The sequence below is a fragment of the Brachyistius frenatus genome, unplaced genomic scaffold (assembly GCF_029030835.1).
Source record: "Brachyistius frenatus isolate BFR_SWC_R1_liver_20210118 unplaced genomic scaffold, ASM2903083v1 Contig_102, whole genome shotgun sequence".
Classification (NCBI taxonomy): Eukaryota; Metazoa; Chordata; class Actinopteri; family Embiotocidae; genus Brachyistius; species Brachyistius frenatus.
In genome coordinates this window covers 1,446,343-1,464,462 of record NW_027210701.1, presented here as the reverse complement: position 1 = coordinate 1,464,462, position 18,120 = coordinate 1,446,343, and the positions used below count along the sequence as shown (strand labels likewise).

The 18,120-nt window shown below is 48.9% G+C and overlaps 1 protein-coding gene across 1 annotated transcript; it reads right to left on the bottom strand.

Annotated features, from left to right (window-relative positions):
* Positions 1-2,408: 2,408 nt before the first annotated feature.
* Positions 2,409-15,836, bottom strand: hivep2b (HIVEP zinc finger 2b). The gene is given in 9 exon segments (XM_069711675.1): positions 2,409-2,499; positions 3,614-6,487; positions 7,010-7,794; positions 7,880-7,978; positions 8,094-8,269; positions 8,399-8,556; positions 9,031-11,040; positions 11,043-12,858; positions 15,086-15,836. Coding segments are annotated over 7 exon segments (5,343 nt in total). The 5' UTR covers positions 12,759-12,858; positions 15,086-15,836; the 3' UTR covers positions 2,409-2,499; positions 3,614-6,088.
* Between the last annotated feature and the right edge of the window lie 2,284 nt (positions 15,837-18,120).

Sequence of the window (18,120 nt, the reverse complement as noted above, 5' to 3'; positions counted from 1 at the left end):
GACTGGCACTCTTTATCCAGCTTCTTCATCCTTTTGGCCATCTGCACCCAGAAATCATGTTTCACTGCTCATTATCACAGCATCCTCACATAATATCTATATAACCTGTTCCTCCACAAAAACTCAACCAGACAGTCTGCTCACTTTGTCCATGTCCTGTTTGAAGCTGCTGTAGACGCTGTTGCTCTTGGATACCGTCCCCTGGAACTCATCGAACTTCTTGGAGTACATGTCGAGCTGAGGAGGAGAGGCGGTGAAACATGTCTACAAAAAAAAACAGCCAGATTTTCCATGATGCCCTGTGACTGTACCTGCGTCTTCATGTCGTCTTCCCGCTCCCTCATCGCCTTCACCTGCAGTTTGTACTCGGCCGCTTGTTTCAGCAGCTGCGGGACGTTTAAACGTTGGCTTAAAACGTGCACCAGATGATGATTATAATAATAATAATAATAATAATAATAATAATAATATAAAAGAGATGTGAGGCCGTACGTGCTCCTTCTCCAGCCGGTGTTTCTCCTGCGCCTCCTGCAGGAACATGTTGGCCTGCGTAAGTTTGGTCTCCAGCAGCTTCTCCTTCAGGTCTCTGTGCTTGAAGACCTTCTCCAGGTTCTGGAAGACATTCAGGAGGATTTGTGAGGAGTGACAGATGTGTGATAGTGTGCATGCAGTTTGGGTCTCAATAAAGTGCACTGAGCTCCGTACCGCCTCCCGCTGGTCGTACTGTGCGATGAGCCCCTTCAGCTTCTCTGCCAGCGCGCTGTTCTCCTGACACAGCTTGGTATTGCGGCTGCTGTGCTCTTCTATCTGGGCCTGAATCTCACTGAGCGTCCCCTGGAAGTGGGTGGTGATCTCCTTCCTTTTCAGGTCGTCCTCTCGGCACCTCTGCAGCGTCTCCTCCTGCAGGTCAGGGATGCACGTTCGAGCTGCACGGTGCATTTACAGTTCCAACACTCTGGTTCTGTGTCAGTCACAGGTGAACGTGCATTTCTGTTCAGTATTTATGTGTCTGTAAAACATTATTTTCCATTGTGGCTCCAAAAATTTAGTTTTGCTGCAACTGTCAGACCAACAAGGCTCAATATAATTTGTATTTTTTCTTAGGTGTTATAAAATAAATACAAATGTTATAAAATTAAATATATATTCTTCAACATCGTTAGTTTCAGCTGATTTAAAACACATGCTGCTGGATGTTGTGGAGATATTTTGAGGGAATAATCTTCTGTTGTTCCTTCACCAGTGCATCAGAATTATCAGTGATGGTAAAGCTCCCTTTAAACCTTTTAAACTCTTTACTGGCAAGTTTCTTTGAATTTAAAGATGCATGACGTCACTGTCAGTAAACTTGTCTTGGCTGCGGACATTTCGTCAGTTGGACCTGATCTGAGGTGGAATCTTTAGAAAGTGCCGTCTCTCCTGCAGGATTCAGAGTAAAACCTGCATCTCTGCCATAGTTGTGTGTTTGTGTGTGTGTGTGTGTGTGTGTGTGTGTGTGTGTGTGTGTGTGTGTGTGTGTGTGTGTGTGTGCGCGCGCGCGGTCAGACCCTGAGCTTTGACATCATGCTTGTTGTTTGGTGCCAGCTGATGTCCTCTCCTGTGGAGCAGCACATGGTGACACCAGCTGCTCTCTTTCAGCTCTTCTTATAATAACGTGCATGAGGAGCGTCTGCCAGCCGACGTACCTTCAGCGTCTTGTTGTGTCTCTGCAGCTCTCTGCACAGCCCCTCCAGTTTGCTGCGAGCCAGCACAGCGCGGCTGTGCTCGCTCTGAAGCTGGTCCTTCTCCTTCATCACCTGCAGCAGCTTCTTCTGCAGAACCTTCATCTGCTTCTGGTCGCTGCGGTGCTCCTCCAACTGCACACACACACACACATGCACACAAACGTTTTGGCCCTGCACGCAACATGTCCCATCACTTCCTGTTGTCATGCGCTCACCAGCTCGGCGTGCTTCTTGATGATGGCCTCCAGCTTCTGCTCCGGAGAGCCCAGTTTGTTCAGACTCTGCATCAGCAGCATGGCTTCCTTCCCTGAGAAGGTGAAGCTCATTAATGATGAGAACCGTAACAGACCTGTGGAAACCCTGCTGTATTGATGGACTCACACACCGCTCACTTTCAGCACACGTTCTGCTGACTGAGCAGAATCAAACCCTCCTCAGATAAAATCAATGAAACTCTCTGAACAAAGAAAACGGACCCAGATTTTTGAGCATCTTCTTCTCCAGTTTCTGGTCCTTGCGGGAGTCGGCCTCTCTGACGGCTGTGACCTCGTCCGTGTCCTCTGGCTCAGCTGGAGTCTCAGCAGCCTGGTAGGTGCTAATGATGTCCTCCAGCTGCTGGGCCAAGTCTGCCGTTAGGTCTTCCGTCGGGTCCTCCGTCAGGTCCACGTGGCCGTCCTCGGCCGGTGCAGGACCGTTCTCCTGAAGAGCCTCCATGTCTCCTGAGCTGGCAGACGGAGGGAAACGGTTGGTTCTGCGATGGGATGAAGAAATGGTTCTGAAAAGGAGACAGGTCAGTGATGAGCAGGCAGCAAAGAGAAGACAACATCTCAGTCCTCCTGAGTTTCTTTAACACGTCTTTTTGACTTCTTTTCTTTTTAAAGAATAATATTTAATCAGAAATCTGTTTTACTGAAAGCAGATGATTATAAGCTTTATTCTCACCTGTAGTAAAAAAAATCACGAGTGTCACTAATAATCTGAAGAACAGTTTTATTTAATCAGCTGTTAGTGTGACAGAGAAGCAGCACCAACAAATTTTTACCTTAAAATGTTCACCTGAACCTTTCTGTCTGCGACTCTTCACAATGTGTCAGCAGCTTCCTGCAGATGATTGAGATGAATTCATGACTAGAACACCTTCACTGCCTCCGTCTGCAGGTGCCACCACAGTGCCTCTGAGCAAGGCACCAACAAGCTGCAGCATCTCTGTGCAGCTTTTCACAACCAGCTGCAGTTTTTAAAATGTGTCCTCCTCAGACTGTCAGTTAAAAACCATCACATGATGTTAGAGACTAAATCACTAACAGAACACCCAGCTCTCTGTCCTCCTGTCTGTCCTCCTGCCTCTCCTCCTGCCTGTCCTTCTGTGTGTCTCCAGCCTGTTTATGTGTGTATAATTAGTGCAGCCTTCACGTGTCTCTCGGACTCTCGGCACCTGTTCCAGAGCTGTGGTCTATTTTAGGAACTTCTTAATATGGTCATGGTATTCATTTATTTCTAATCCAGTCTTATTGAAGTCAGAGTTTTATAATCACTAACATTCATTAAAGAACATTACATTTACACAAACAAAAACAAAAAATCTATAGACAACATTCTTTTAAAAAGAGACAGAAATTCACTCAGAAATTAAAATATAAATATGTGACTGACTGGGAAGAACGCTTTTTGTCTTTTATCTGCTGCAAAACAAACAGTGTCTCTTCACATGTTGTTAACAGATGACACACGAGTCTCAGTTCTGTTCACAGCTTCTCACCTTCGACTAACTTCACAGTCACAGAAACACTTGTCAGGAATCAGAAGAGCTTCTGAAACGCTGCGAGTTTAAAGTTATTTAGAGGCTATTTCAGCGTAAGAAAGAAGGAAAGGAGCAGACAGGGTCTTACCGGGACCGAGGGCCGCAGGGGGAAGAGGAAGAGTGTGGAGGGGCCGAGCTGCCACCACACATACAACAGCTGTGATAAGACCCCCTCAAAATAACCGGGAGGAGCGGAGAGAGGGAGGACAGACAGAGATTCTGGTGTAATCTGAGCAGCAACCTGTGTGTGTGAACAGCAGCCATCTTACAGGATTCAAACCAGCACAAATCATTTTATTTAAGGCCGTTAACAGACAACTCATTATTTTAACAAACGAGGAGGAATCTGTTCTCTGTGATTAGTCAGAATTAGAGTGGACCTCCTCCCCGACCCGGAGAGAGAGAGCAGCGCAGCATCTCCTTCTCAGTGAACATCTCTCTGTCTGCTGCTCACACACACAAAGAAAACCTCCACGTGAAGGTGACAGCTATTTCTGGAACCTTTATTTCTGCTCTTTATGCTCCGACTGCAGCGACCGTGTCTCACCAGCAGGTGTCACTGAGTTTTAATTTCCCCTAAAGATAAACTGACTGATTTTAAAGCTCTTCATGCAGGAGGAGAGGGATGAAAGAAGCGGCCACACACGTCCTTGGGTTAGAAGTATATTCTTTTAAAACAATTTTTTATCTTTAATCTGAAAAAGTAGAGCACCAAACAATAAATTCCTCATAGCAGAAAAGAGGCACTCCGTCCTGACTAACCAGCTCTGATGCAAATAGCTGAACAACGATTGGCTACTGAGGTTTCTCCCTCCAAGAATCTCAGCTGAGAGGTAACACGACTCGTCCTCTGCGTGTTTTACAGGGAATATCCACAGACATGAGAGGCACAGTGCAGTTCAGTAAATATGAATGCACAATAATAATGAAAATAAAAAACACAAACACAGTCTGAGTACATACTGAATGCAAAAGCAAAATGAAAAAGCTTCACGTTCCCTTCACATTTCTGAGCGCTCTGCAGCACGACAAGTAAAATCACAGGAAACCAAACACCTCCAGAACGGAAACGTTAAAGCAGTGCACCTTTAAATTCTTTTATGTAAACATGAGTGAACAAAGTGGGTTTTTTTTATTTTTCTCAAACTGAAGACGTGAATACATTGTTTTTTTCTTTAAAGATGATTTTCTCCCTCTTTAAACCTCATCAAACAGCTGCAGACATTTTACCTCTTAGAGAGATACAAACGACCCACATAGAAAGTTTAACACTGCAAAAATACTTTAAATCATAAAAATACACAGATATATACAGAGAAGAAGTAATGCATCTGGTGAATGATTACTTACATGTTGAGCTAAAGCACAGTAATAACTCATGCTGTTAACGTTATATTACTTACAGTAAGTGATATTGATTAATCCAGTTAAATGCAGAGAAACGTACTGACGGACCATCAGAGCCCGTCGGGACAAAAACAACTGGAATGTTTGAATGTCTGTTTTTTTTTTTTTAAACTCCGACCACGTCAGCTCAAAGATCAAACGATGAAAGTGCATCTTTAAAAGTCATAAAGCGCTCGTGGTCGTCTGGAGAAGCGAGAAAAAAGCTGAGTTCAATCAAAGCAAAGATCAAAAGCCAAGCCGGCACGGCTCACTGCATATCACTGCTGCATAATACAGATATACCATAGAAAGAGTAGTCAAATGTTTACCAGTATCAATAAGTGCTTACGTTCTAATATATAAATACATCTTACAGTATTCATAATTACATAATTACTTCCTCTATTTTTGTGCAATAGCAAATCCCATGCATGTTTACCAGATAAAAACCACAACATTAAGAAAAAGCAACATCTTTTTAAGATTGTTTTACGAAACGAAGCTGCATCCGTCTGCCGGCCGCAGCGCCGACACAACCGAGTAACCAAAAGAGAGAAAAAAGATTTCTTCTCCGAACAAACTCGACCTCGTAAAGAAAAGCGTGACAAAGCAAAACAAAGGCACCGACTGTTGGCCGCTCGATCCCGAGTACCAAACTGCACGAGAAGCGTCTACTTAAAATTTGGTCAGACCGTTTCATATTACACATACTTCCCCTTATAAATAGTCTTTATTTACTGCACTACTGCATCACACCTTGATATGATTACATAAACAACAGTCTATTTTCAAAGTACACAGTAAAATACACTGTTTGTATGCATCTAAGAAGGAGTACATGTTCAGGACATTTGTACATAATCCATAAATATAATTTATGTGCAATTGTACGCAAACTACTATGTCAGACAAAAGGCATATTAGCATAATATCTTTCCATATTGCACCTGCACCCAGAAATGATTCTCGGCCTCCTGCTGCTCGTCACTTCACTTCGTCTCCATGAAGGTTCCTGTCCGGTTTAAAAGAAGCTGTCCGGGTGTGTGCAGGACCACAGGAAGTCTTCTTATATTGCCTCTAATGGGACAGAGATGAGCTTATGGGCCTAAAGGGCTGAAGGTTGCAGGTGTAGCAGCGAGGGGGATGGGGGGGGGGGCACCGTACAGAGAAGAGAGGTTCAGTGAGGGTCCTCTGTGGTGATCTTCAGCGAGGCGATGGCTTTCAAGCACATCTGGACGTTTTCCTCCTGCCGACTGTCCGACACCCCGAGGTCCGGGTTCTTCTCCTGGTTCTGGCCCCGGACGTCCTCCCCTCCCGCCTCGGACCCCTGGACGGACCCCTCCCTGCTGATGCACCGTTGGCCCCCGCTGCTCGGGGGGCTCGGTGCTGACGGCGGGCTGACGGCGGCACCGTAGGCCGAAGGGGAGTGGAACATCTGGAGCCCTCCGACGGGGACGACGGGCAGCAGAGAGTGGGCCTGCTGCTGGGAGTGGAGAGGGAGGTGGCTCAGGATGTTCTGGTGCTGATGAGAGCCGGCAGCAGCAGGAAGTGATGATGCCAGGCTGCTCCTCGCATCCTGCAACGACATGTCGGCAGCAGCGTTAGCAACAAGACACGCGTGAAAATATATCAGTCAGAAATCATGAAATCATTACATTCATGGTCCCCAGAGGATCATCGAGCTCCATCATGAGGCTGATGGTTTGGAGAGAATCGACCATATCTTTGGTGAACTATTCAAATTTCCTCAAGTTTATCAACAGGTCGTCCTTTTTCTTTGTTTTACTCTAAAAACAGCAGCTGCACCAGAAAATGTTCTAACATGCTAAATGTAGCTCAGACTCTTGCTGTTCCTGACAAAGACGTGAATGTGGCTCTAGACTTTCATAGCTCATAAATAAAATTGTAAAAATGTCTCTAAAGTTCCCCAAAAATATATTTTTTAAACTCTTTCAACTTTTTAAACTTCAATTGACTTATTGTTTAATATCCTGCTCGTTGCCTGATTATCCACCACAGAGTGTTTTAGATATCGTGCTGATATAAACAGATATAAACAGCAGTGAAAAGCTTTTAGTTGAACCGAGCAGCTGCGTACCATTTCCAGATCAAAGCCTCCTTCCTGCTGCGTCATCTCCATCTTGGCGTGGTGTCTGGTTTTGTCCCCGCCTCCTCTGTGCTGGTGCGAGCCTCGGCGCGGTGACACGGCTCTCAGGACGACCCTCTGCCGTCCTCTCACCGAGGACTCGCGCTTCCCAGCCAGCTCTGTCCCCGGAGACACGGGCCGCTCCATGGACACCGGGGATGGGTGCTGGATGGGGGAGAAGCTGGGCGAGCCGGGCCTCAGCGGGGACGTGTCCCATCGGGGGGAAGAGCGACCTCGCGGCGAGAGCTCTCGCCTCGGCGACGGGTAGCGCGGGCGTGAGGGGGAGGGCTCTCTGATGGGAGACTCCCAGCCAGGAGAGAGCAGACAGGATGAGTACGGGTCGAACAGGAAACTGGTCTGGTCCGGGGACAGCATGGTCAGCGAGTCCTCGTCCACCGACTTCTCTCGCTGCTCGGCCGAGAGGAGGGCACGCTGGTCGGAGCCCGGATGCCTGCCAGAAGCTGGTTTACGGACGTCGGCTCCAGGCAGAGAGCTGAGCGAGCAGCCGTGGATGGCGTCGGTCGCTGTCACCGACAGAGACGTCACTCCGAACGACTGCGGACTCGTGCTCCTCGAACGCAGCTTCGGCGTGGAGTCCCCCTCGTACTCCTCATCCTCGTCGTCCTCCTCATCGATCTCATCCGCCTCCTCGTCCATGCCGTCCGAGTCATCAGCATCTGAGAACTGATGCTTGGTTGTCACGGCAACCTCCGTCTTGGACTCCTGGATTTCGTCCACTTTGAAAGACAAAGACACATCGGTTTAGTTTTTCTGTCTGACAGCTGGACAGATGTGACGGATCGACGCTGGGTTGCATCTTACCGTGTTCCTGCATCTCCGTCTCGTCCATCGTCACGGATACGCCCAGTTCAAGACACTTTTTCATGTGCGCCTTCGACTTCATGTGTTTTGTCAGGTTCCCTGTAAAAGAGGAAAAGTTAAAGTGCTGCAGGAAATACATCAGAAAACACTCAAACTGAGCTTCTGCTGCACATTTATTATCTAAACAAGATGCATTTCTCTTATTATTACTCACCTTTAGTTTTGAAAGCGAAGTTGCAGACCCTGCAGATGTACGGTCGAACGTCCGTGTGAGTCCGGATGTGTTTCTTCAGCATGCTGGGCTTTTTGCAGCGGATCCCACACTCCTCACAGATGTACTTCCCCCGACCTCGACCTCGGACGTACACGTAGTCCTCATTGGACTTGTACCTGGAAGAGAGATGAAATATTTCAGTGAGGAAAGCGAGAGTGACACATCACGCTCGCTTGCTCTGTCCTCATATGGCCGCCGTGTTTCCAGTCAGCAGAGGTGTTATGATAACTAATATGGTGACTGACCCTCCCTCAAAGATCTTAACCCGTGTTGGCAGTGTCTGGGCGCTGGACGCTTCCCTCTCTTTCCACTCCTCCTTGGCGGTTTTCGCTCGGCAGCCGATGTCTTTCACCTTCTTCCCGTAGCCGATGTCCACCTCTTTGGGCTCCGGTTTCCTCTGCAGCTGCATCGGATGAACAAACGCCGTGTTAACATCCATTTTAAGTGGACGCCGCATCGACGGTGTAACGTGATGCATCCAGGATTGTGTGTCACACATGGCATTACACAGCATGTTGCGCAAACATGAATTATGCCGCTGCTGCTGCTGCTGGGAACAACCTGAGTACAGGAGCCAAGACTCACTTTGTTGTGTCTCAGGATTTACTGGAACATTATTTAATGTGTCTGGTAGTTTAAACTCTAAGATATCTCTCTCTTTTTTTTATCAATTAAAAGGCAGAACAAGAGATGAATTAAAGTTAAACATGATCTGCCAAAGGTTTATCAAATTATGGCGACTCAGGTTCTTCAAACTTTCTGCATTTCTAATGTTTAAAACAACCCAGTGCAGCTCGGTATTAATAAGAGCAGTTAGATATGTCATAAAGAGGTCTTCCCTCTCACACGACACGTAGAATTGGGACCATTTCCTCACCTGCTCCATGGTCTGCCTCCAGAGGATGAGGGATGATACCAGCTTGCCGGTGCCGGGCTGACACATGGCGGCCACCGTGTACATGACCTTCCCTCCCCTCTGGCGGGAGCGCAGCAGCGCCAGGGCGGCGCCGGTGCTCAGCTCGAGCGGGTTGGGGTTGTGGGAGCTCACACACCAGGTGGCATACACGGAGGAGAAGGGGGCGGCGCCGTGCGAGCAGCTCGGCTTGGTGTAGTTGAGATAACACCAGCTCACACCTGTCGTGGTGCGAAGACTTGGAAACTGAGATAACAGCGTTGAGTGCTCGGAGTCTGAGATCAGGATGTCCTGACTGGAGACCAGCTGCGCCACCGCCGTCTGCCCCCGCTTCTCCCCGCCGACCTTCTTCACCTCGCCCACTGAGATCACTGAGTACGGCGGCAGGCTGCTCTTCATCGCCGACTCCATTGCCGCCACTTTGTGCTGAAGTGTGAGAAATTTACTCCCCCGACACGAGTCATCCGGAGCGCACTGCATCTCTGACCTTTGACCCCTCTCCTCGCTCAAATGACATTTCCCCAGCTCCACCGCACTCAGCTCCTCCACGATCTGCCCGAACATCCTCTCTTCCTTCACACGCTTCTGCTGCTTCACCTCCATGAATAAGTCCAGGCTGCTGGCGGGGGACAGCATTCGTTTGTTCGCGCCGCCGCTGGAGGCATTGGTGGTGGAGATGGTTCTGGATGTCAGAGACAGAGGGATGCCTGTCTTCAGTTTAGCTGATGACAAATCAAGGGCTTCCACATTGAGGGTGTGCGAGGAGGGAGGTTTATTATGAGAATCAGATAATCGAGAGGTTCGACTCTGAAGCGTGGAGCTGACGCCGTCGTACTGATTGTCGAAGATCTGAGACACTGAGGTGTAGGTGATGCTGCCGTAGGACGGGACATGAGTCTGGATTCTCACGGGGACCAACAGGCTGGGATGGGACAGCTGAGGAAATGTATTCCCGGTGGAGAAGATTGGCAGAGCCTGCGGCAGAACGGTGACCGCGGCAAAGGGGGGAGAGGTGCTACTGAGGTACGGCGGGAACACCTGCGACGGGACTTGTGTTACTTCAGTTTCCATATTCAACGACTCCTGCCGCACCAAGTTCCCCCTCCGTCTCTCCTTCGCAGCGCTGATGTCCACGTGTCTAACTTTGGATGTCGGAGAGAGGCTGCCGTAGTCAAACGATATGCTGCGTACCTCTGGGAACTCCTTGCGCAAGTTACACGGCGCCTGCTCTGAGGAGGAGCGTCTCATTTCGTGTTGTTGACGCTGGTTGAGCACCGAGAGCGAGTGCCCGCTGCCCGGGACCGCTAGCAGCTCCAGCGGTTTGCCAAATTCATCCTGCCTGGCCGGAGAGACCGACTTCAAGCTCTCCTCCCGGTCGAAGGAGAAGGTGGAGCTGTAGGATAAGTTGCTGTCTTGGCTCGGGCTGCGCGAAAGACTGGTGCACGCCGACTCAAAGCTCGATTCACCAGAGGAGTGCTCGATGTCGGCCAAGCGGAGCCTCTTCTTCTTCGGAGGCAGCTTCTCTGGAGGGAATTGTGCTAAAGTTTCACTCCTCTGAGGCCACTGGAACTCCTCCACGTGCTTCTCCGGCTCCTTCACCTGCACCTCCGCAGCTTTTTCTGGACTGTCAGGCTCCACCGTGACCCTGATTTCCGGGACCTGTATGTTGGGCTGCCGCACGAGTTTGGGCCCCATTTGAAGCGACTGCCTGAGTCGGCTGTCGCTCCGCTCCATCTCGAACGATTCGCTCGCCTCCATCGCTTGAAACGAGGAAACGCTGTCCTGTCTCTGGCCGAGATATTTGTACGAGTCGGACTGCTCGGGGTGAGGCCTGTTTATTGAGTTTGTGTGCTGGATGACTGAGATTACATTCCCCAAGGTTTTACGGCCGGACACCTCCGGGCTCATCGATATGTCCATGTCACACCTGTCCATCTGAGCGTGTCCCTTCCCTAACGCCATAATGCCCGCCGCGCCGCCGCCTGTTTCAAATCGTAGTCCTTGCCGGAGTCTAACATTTCCTCAACCTGCTCGTGATGTACCTCATACTGACTCGTCAGATCCTCCTCCTCCCTCTTCTCCTTGCGGCGTTTCCGTGTTGCCAGTTCCATCGCGTGTCTATGATGGCTCATGCTCGGCGCCAAGGAGGGGTAATTTTCCATCTCTGGTCCTGAGGGTGGGACGCCACTGTCGCTCATCTTCGCGTGGCTGTCAGCGTCTGCGTGGCCATCGTGCGGGGACAGTTCGAAAGCAGCTTGGCGCCTGAGTCTCCTCATGCCCCCAGTGCTCGTCCTCTCATCGAATGAGTGGCTGCCTCGGAGGGCTTGAGGCATCGTCAGGCAGACCGCCGAGGATGTCGGCATGGAGTTGCTCCTGATCAGAGGCCCCACATCCGAGCCGGTGTCCGATTCGGGCTCCTTCTCCTCCTCCCGCGAGAATGACTTTGTGTTGATCTTGATCGACTCCACGGTGTCCTTCTCTTGGGTGAAAACGCGGGAAACGCCTTTCTCCGAGCGTTTCCCGCCGTACTCGCCGGAGTCTGTGCTGCTGGCCACAACCGCTGTCATCTGCTTGGGGCTCGGCCGGTAGCACTTCCCGAACATGATCTCCTGGTAGGACTTAGCGTTGGTGTTCGGAGGGCCGGTCTGGTGCTCGGCACTCTCGGAGCGCGAGAAGTAGCCAGAGTCCGTGCTGCCCTTGCTCGACTGACTCGGGAGGGACAGGTTGTGGTCGGAGTCGCTGCTCCTTTTCTCAGACAGCCGGAGCGCAAGCCTCTGTTTGATCGTGCAAGATTGAATTGCACGACTAGCCTCGGCAGCGGCAGGAGGCGCATTGATTTCTTGGGGCTGGGGTGAACCATCCTGAGCTGACATTGACGTGGCTCCCTTTTTCTGAGCAATGAGATTTAGTACTTTTACAGCGGTGTTATCTGATCCCTCCATTGGAGAGTCCAGCAGCAGCAGCGGGTCATTAAGAGTGTCCTCGTCCGTGTCCGTGCTTTGCTCAGCATCAGAGAATAGCTCTCCTTCCCCTTCAAAAGACCCCTGGTCCGCATTGGCATTGTAAGAAGCGAGCTCTGAGAATGGCACCGATCCAGCTTTGACGGAGTGAGCGTGGGACTTTCTGTGTTTGTATAAGTTACTCTTGGTTTTGAAGGAGAACCCGCAGGGGACGCAGGGATAGGGCCGTTCCCCGGTGTGTGAGCGGATGTGTTTCTTGAGCACACTGGGTTTGGCACACGCCCGGCCGCAGTAGTCACAGACGTACTTCCCAGGCTTCTGCGGTTTCTGCTCCACCTTGCAGGCCGTCTCTGCCAGCGGCTCCATCCCTGACTGGGCGCCCTCAGGTGAGCTGGGGGACTTCCTGTGAGCGGCAGGTCCCGGCGACGGAGCAGAAACTTTCTGTCTGCCAACAGGAAACGGCTTTGTGGACTGCAGCGGGTACGAAGACACCTCGTAGTCCGGATGGCTTGTGGACTGGGCCTGGGCTGTTTTCCCTGAGTCGGACACGTCCTTGAAGCCACACGTGTCTCTGCTCTGAGTGTCCTCTCGTTGGTGGTGCCACCCTTTGACCTCCAGCTCGACCGACGGCCTCCTCCGAGTCGCCTCTGATATGCATTTTTTCTGTGCAACATTTCTGTCCTGACCCTCCGTGGAGCTCTTCACCCCTGCAGTAGTTTCAAGTGACTCCATGAATCCAATGTCACTTCCTTTGAGGTCGATTTTTAAGGACAATATCTGTTATGTAACCGTGGTGATATGAACATGCATGTGAATTGCAGGGAAGGGTCATCTGAAAGAGAGGAAAAAGAAAGGAGAGTTAGACAACTAAAAATATGCACACAAAAAACATAAAGATGCACCAGACAAAAGATTTTAAAGTGAGAGACGTTCAAAATCGTAATAAAACCTCACAGGAGGAATGGATAGAAAATGACACCTCATGTCAACTGTGGAAGATATCCTAAATTTCCTCAAGCGCAATGAAGAAATACATGCAAAGAATTTAAAATGCCTGACTGTGCTATGCGTTTATTTGATTTCAGGCTTTTATTAAAACTTTGCTTAAAAAAGTGAGAATGATCTTCAGAAATATATAAGTCTGTAGATGATATAATATCAGGAATAAACGTGTTTTGAGGAGAGATCACTGGCTGTCAGGTGTGACGGGTCTACCTGCACGTTTCCTGGTAGTTTCCTATTTTTCTGTGATTGGGGGAGGAGCTAACAAAGGAAGTCAGGTGTGTGAAGTGATGTAAGATCCTCTCTGTTGGAGGAAACGCAGGCCTCAGTCTGGGCTGATGGAGTCTTGAGTTGTGGTAAGAAATTTTATCTGGTGTTTTAAATGTGGGTTGTTTTTAATTGAATTTGATGCTGGAGCTTCTATTTAAATATTGGTGTGCTTTGGGCATTTTCACATTTTCTGAGCTTGCTGCTGTGCAGAGCTTTCTGAGCAGGAAGCTCTACACAGCTGCTGTTTGGCTTTATTGTGGTTTTAAATGATGCTTCTTAAAATAGTTTGGTCAATGTGGTAACTCTTGTCTGTCCTGTCCTGCTGTCCTCTTTTGGTTCCTTTTCACATTTGTTTGCTTCAGTTAGTCCGCCTGACCTCACACGGCCTGCAGACAAAAAGATTTTAGACTGTGTCCTGTGAGGGAAGACTAACTAACAGGAGGAATAAAGTCCTGATATTGTCTGTAATATGTATTTTTCTTTTCTCTTTAACTCTGTCTGAGGTGTATTCAATGTGTCCTCAGAGCTTCACTTTCTTTTCTGCTGGTCATATTCCGGCTCTCGTGGGGTTTGAACCTTCCAACCTGTCTGAGTTCCTGTTGTCATCACACCAAGCCGCTCAGGACGGCGTGCTGCAACCCAACAGAACCAGCATCACGCCTGCTGGTTCTGTTGCCGAGCGAGCCGCTTCGCTGCTCTCGCTCGGCACCGCGGGCATGGTATCTGAGGGCATGTCGTTTCCATCTTCTCAGTATCAAACGCTGTGTCCTCCCTAACGAGGTTATGTAAGATTATCTGGTTCAAACCCTCTGAGTTCCCCTTAATTAGGACATCCTCCGACTCTCACTCTCCTCCTCTCGCTCCCTTCCTTTCTTTGTTATCGCACCGCACACCGCTCAGGCATAAACCAGAGGATAAGAATTCAAGGTGACTCTCGAGATGCCGAGAGATGCTTGAAAGCAGCTGTGAGGATGAAAATCTACCCTTTGTGTTCCTCTGCAGAAACGCTCGTCCCTTTAACAGTTCGGTGCTTTCAGGCAGATTTCAGGGCTTCTTCCTCAGCAGGAGACAGAAAAATAACGAAGGCATATGATGGATGATGAGAGGGAGGTGGTGGTGGTGGTGGTGGTGGAGGAGGAGAGGGGAGGGGGTGGGAGGACTGGAAGGATCCATGTTTGAGTGGGGAGGTTCACGGAGGTAAACTAAGTGGGGTGCCTGGGGGTAACAACACTCAGAGGCCTGGTAGGGAGCTCCCTTTCAAGGTCGATATGACCTCATTGCTTAGTTTCCATCCTCTTAGAGGAGCGACGGGGGAGGGAGGGGGGGTGCAGAGTGACAACGAGATAAGACCCTCAGAAACAATGCATACCTTTGAACTGAGGGGGGACATATTCAGAGCCTATCCCATCAACAAGAAGCCACAGTTACAGAGTATATATGTGACACAGCAGCAATGATGTGCAGCAGCAGCAGGCAGGTGGGCGGCTGTAGGTGTGTTTGGGGGTGATGGTGGGCTGACAGAGGTACAGTATGTCCGCATGGATGGAGAGATGATCGGCAGACAAACGGAGAGCATCGTCCTGCCGCTGCATTACATCATTAGAGGCGAAGTTGGCCATTAAAGGGAGCAGGCATGACAACATGTCCATAAATATCAGCGGGCTGCGAGGAGCCGTGGCAGCAGCATGAAGCGGCTGTGTGATCAGAATGACATGAAGTACACGGTCTGATGGGAGAAAAGCCTCGGCAGCTGACATTCACATATCAAATATAATCCTCACACAAACCTGACATTTGGATCGTCCCCTGTCCCATTTTCACAGTCACATGTGACACTTCTCACGCTGCATAGTCCGTCTCTCCATTCTCCTCATGTCCGGGCAGCAATAATGAAGGAAATCAGCGAGGTAAAGTCCCATCAGTCGTGGAGCTGCTGGCCGACTGGGTGTACATTAGAAGGTCTATTGATGCGAGCTAGTCACCAGAGAAAATACCCAACCGTGACGTGCGGACCCAGGCACAAAAATAGCAAAGGGGCCCTGGGAGGGATTACACAACAGCCCACGTTTAAGGACGCTTTTCCTCTCTGTGTTTCAGAGCAGCAGCTGCCTCGCTGCACACAGAGAGGAGAGGGGGAGCCGGCTGTCAGGATCCAAGGAGCTCCACATCACCTTCCTCACATTCATCACCTGAAACTCAGAGATCTGAATTCAGCATGTGAACACGGTCAGCGAGAGCAGAGCAGAGATGCCGAAGCTCTCTGAAAGGCTATAATCACATGAATGTGCATTTCCTACAGCATGGTCCTTTTCAGCTCGATGAAAGCCGGCTGCAGAAATTAGACATGTTCCCTGAATCCTGAGACACCCACAGCCCGCTTGCAGCCAGCTCCTCCCAGCACCGACAGGATTCGCTTTGTGAATGGAGAGAGTCGTGATGAGGGTGTCATTAACACGGAAAAAAAAAAAACTGGGACAATACAGCAGATTATGTGCAGCTGCGAACTTCATCCTGTGAATCAGATGTAGGAGTTAAACTAATGACTTCCTCTGGATTCAGATGGAAGCCTGAAGACGCAGACTGTACTCTCATAATTTATATTTTAACTGAGGATTCATATTCATCAGTGAAACCTGCTTCATATTTACATCACTGTTCTCAAAAAAAAAGTTGGGACGTGCTGTAAAATGTAAATAAAAAAAAGATTGTGACGATTTTCAAATCACATAAACCCATATTTAATTGAAAATATACCAAAAACAACATATTAAATGTTGAAACTGAAATTAAATGAAAAATATGTGCTCATTTTAAATTTAATGGCAGCAACACGTCTCAAAAAAGTTGGGACAGGTTCAACAAAAGACTGGAAAAGTTGTGTAACGCAAAAAAAAAAACACCTGGTGGAACATCTGACAACTAATTAGGTTACATGGCAACAGATCAGTAACATGATTGAATATAAAAAGATCTTTTCAGAGAGGCAGAGTCTCTCAGCAGTGACAAAGGGGAGAGATTCACAACTCTGTGAAAGACTGTGTGGGAAAGAGGTGCAACAATCTAAGAATGATGTTCCTCAATGCAAAATTACAAAGAATTTGTAGATTTCATCATCTACGGTTCATAATATTATTAAAAGATTCAGAGAATCTGGAGAAATCTCTACACAAGGGACAAGGCTGAAAACCAATATTGGATGGTGGTGATCTTCGGGCCCTCGGGCAGCACTGCATTAAAAACAGACACTATTCTGTCGTGGAAATCACTGCATGGGCTCAGTAACACTTCTGAAAACCATCGTCTGTGAGCACAGTTCATCGCTGCGTCCACAAATGCAGGTTAACACAAATGTGAGCGTATAAAGGGATGTCTGTTTCTGTTTCTGTCTTTGTGTGTTAGCCCTGTCATGGACGATAACCTGGCTTCCCCCACCCCCCCACCCCCACCCCCGTGACCCTGTTCAAGATAAAGTGAGTACAGATAAAGGATGGATGGATGACATAGATCACCTCCTTTAGAGCACATTAACTGCTTTAATTTGAGGATATACTGTATTTGAATGTACAGAGTCTCCTCATGTTGATCAATGAATGAGGTCTTTCCCCTGATTTTAAATTGAGTCATTTGTGTGGGACTTTGGCCTCTCAACACAATATAAATGACACTATAAATATCGGACCGTCCTCCTCGGCTTCACGCTGAGTCTCAGGGTGACAACAACTGGGGGCCTCTATGAATAGGAGTCCTTGGCTTCGGGTTGGCGGTTGTGCTTTCTGTGGTTGAGACGTATTCACCAGAGATCTCTCTCCGAGGCTCACACAGCAAAACAAAGCCTTTAAACTTATGTAATGACTCTTAGTTGAACTCCAGCTCTGAGCTCTGAATCCCTCGAACATGTCCCGTTTTTTATTTCCTGTAATTTCACAGAGCGTTTTCCCTCAGAAAGCAGCCACTCACTGTGCGCCAGGAGGGCAGCATGAATGCAGCGGCTGTGTATAGACGGAGACTATCCACAGTATGGAATTGCAGAGAGCTATTATTAGATATAGCCTCGAACAAGCCAGAGATGAAGCTAACGAACTGCACTGCAGCTGAGATCCATTATGCTGGATTCAGTATCCAGAGGAGCTGCACTAAAATGGCTGATACTCCTGGTGCAGTGAAGGTCAAGTCGTCCATCTCTATAAATATAATGGTCTGTCCCCCAGGATGCTCCACACACTGCCTGGCATTTCCGCCATCTGAAACTCCAGAGCAGCCCTGATGACCGCTTTAGACGGGCCTCAGGTTGGCCCCGGGTCGGCCTCGGGTCGTCCTCTGGACAGGACGGGAGGGGGAGAGGGAGGGGGGGGATTTATGAAGGAATGAGGCTTTCCTCCCTGCTGGCTGTAGTGGTGCTCATACAGGACAGTGAACCCTGCAGGTTCAACAGGCAGCTGATACCTACAAGTACCTGAATAACCCCTCACCCCCCTCAGGTCTCACGAGACCATTCAGAAAACTGATTCACTCATTCATCGATCATCCATCCATGCCATCTTCGCAGCAGAAGCGCCTGAAAATAATCTGACATGATTGTGTGTTTCCATGGCAACTGTACCAACTCTCTAACTGCCCCCCCTCCCTCCCCCAGTTCCTGTCTACATGTATAATTACTGCAGGAAGGAGTGCAGAGAGAGCGTGATCACACAGAGACAGATATTTACTCACAGGGTTGAAATTAAACGTAAAGAAAAGAATGATAATATTTAATATTAAATTATGTCTACATTCAGGTCCACATTGATCTGAAATCAAAATATTTGATGCACTGGACTCTGCT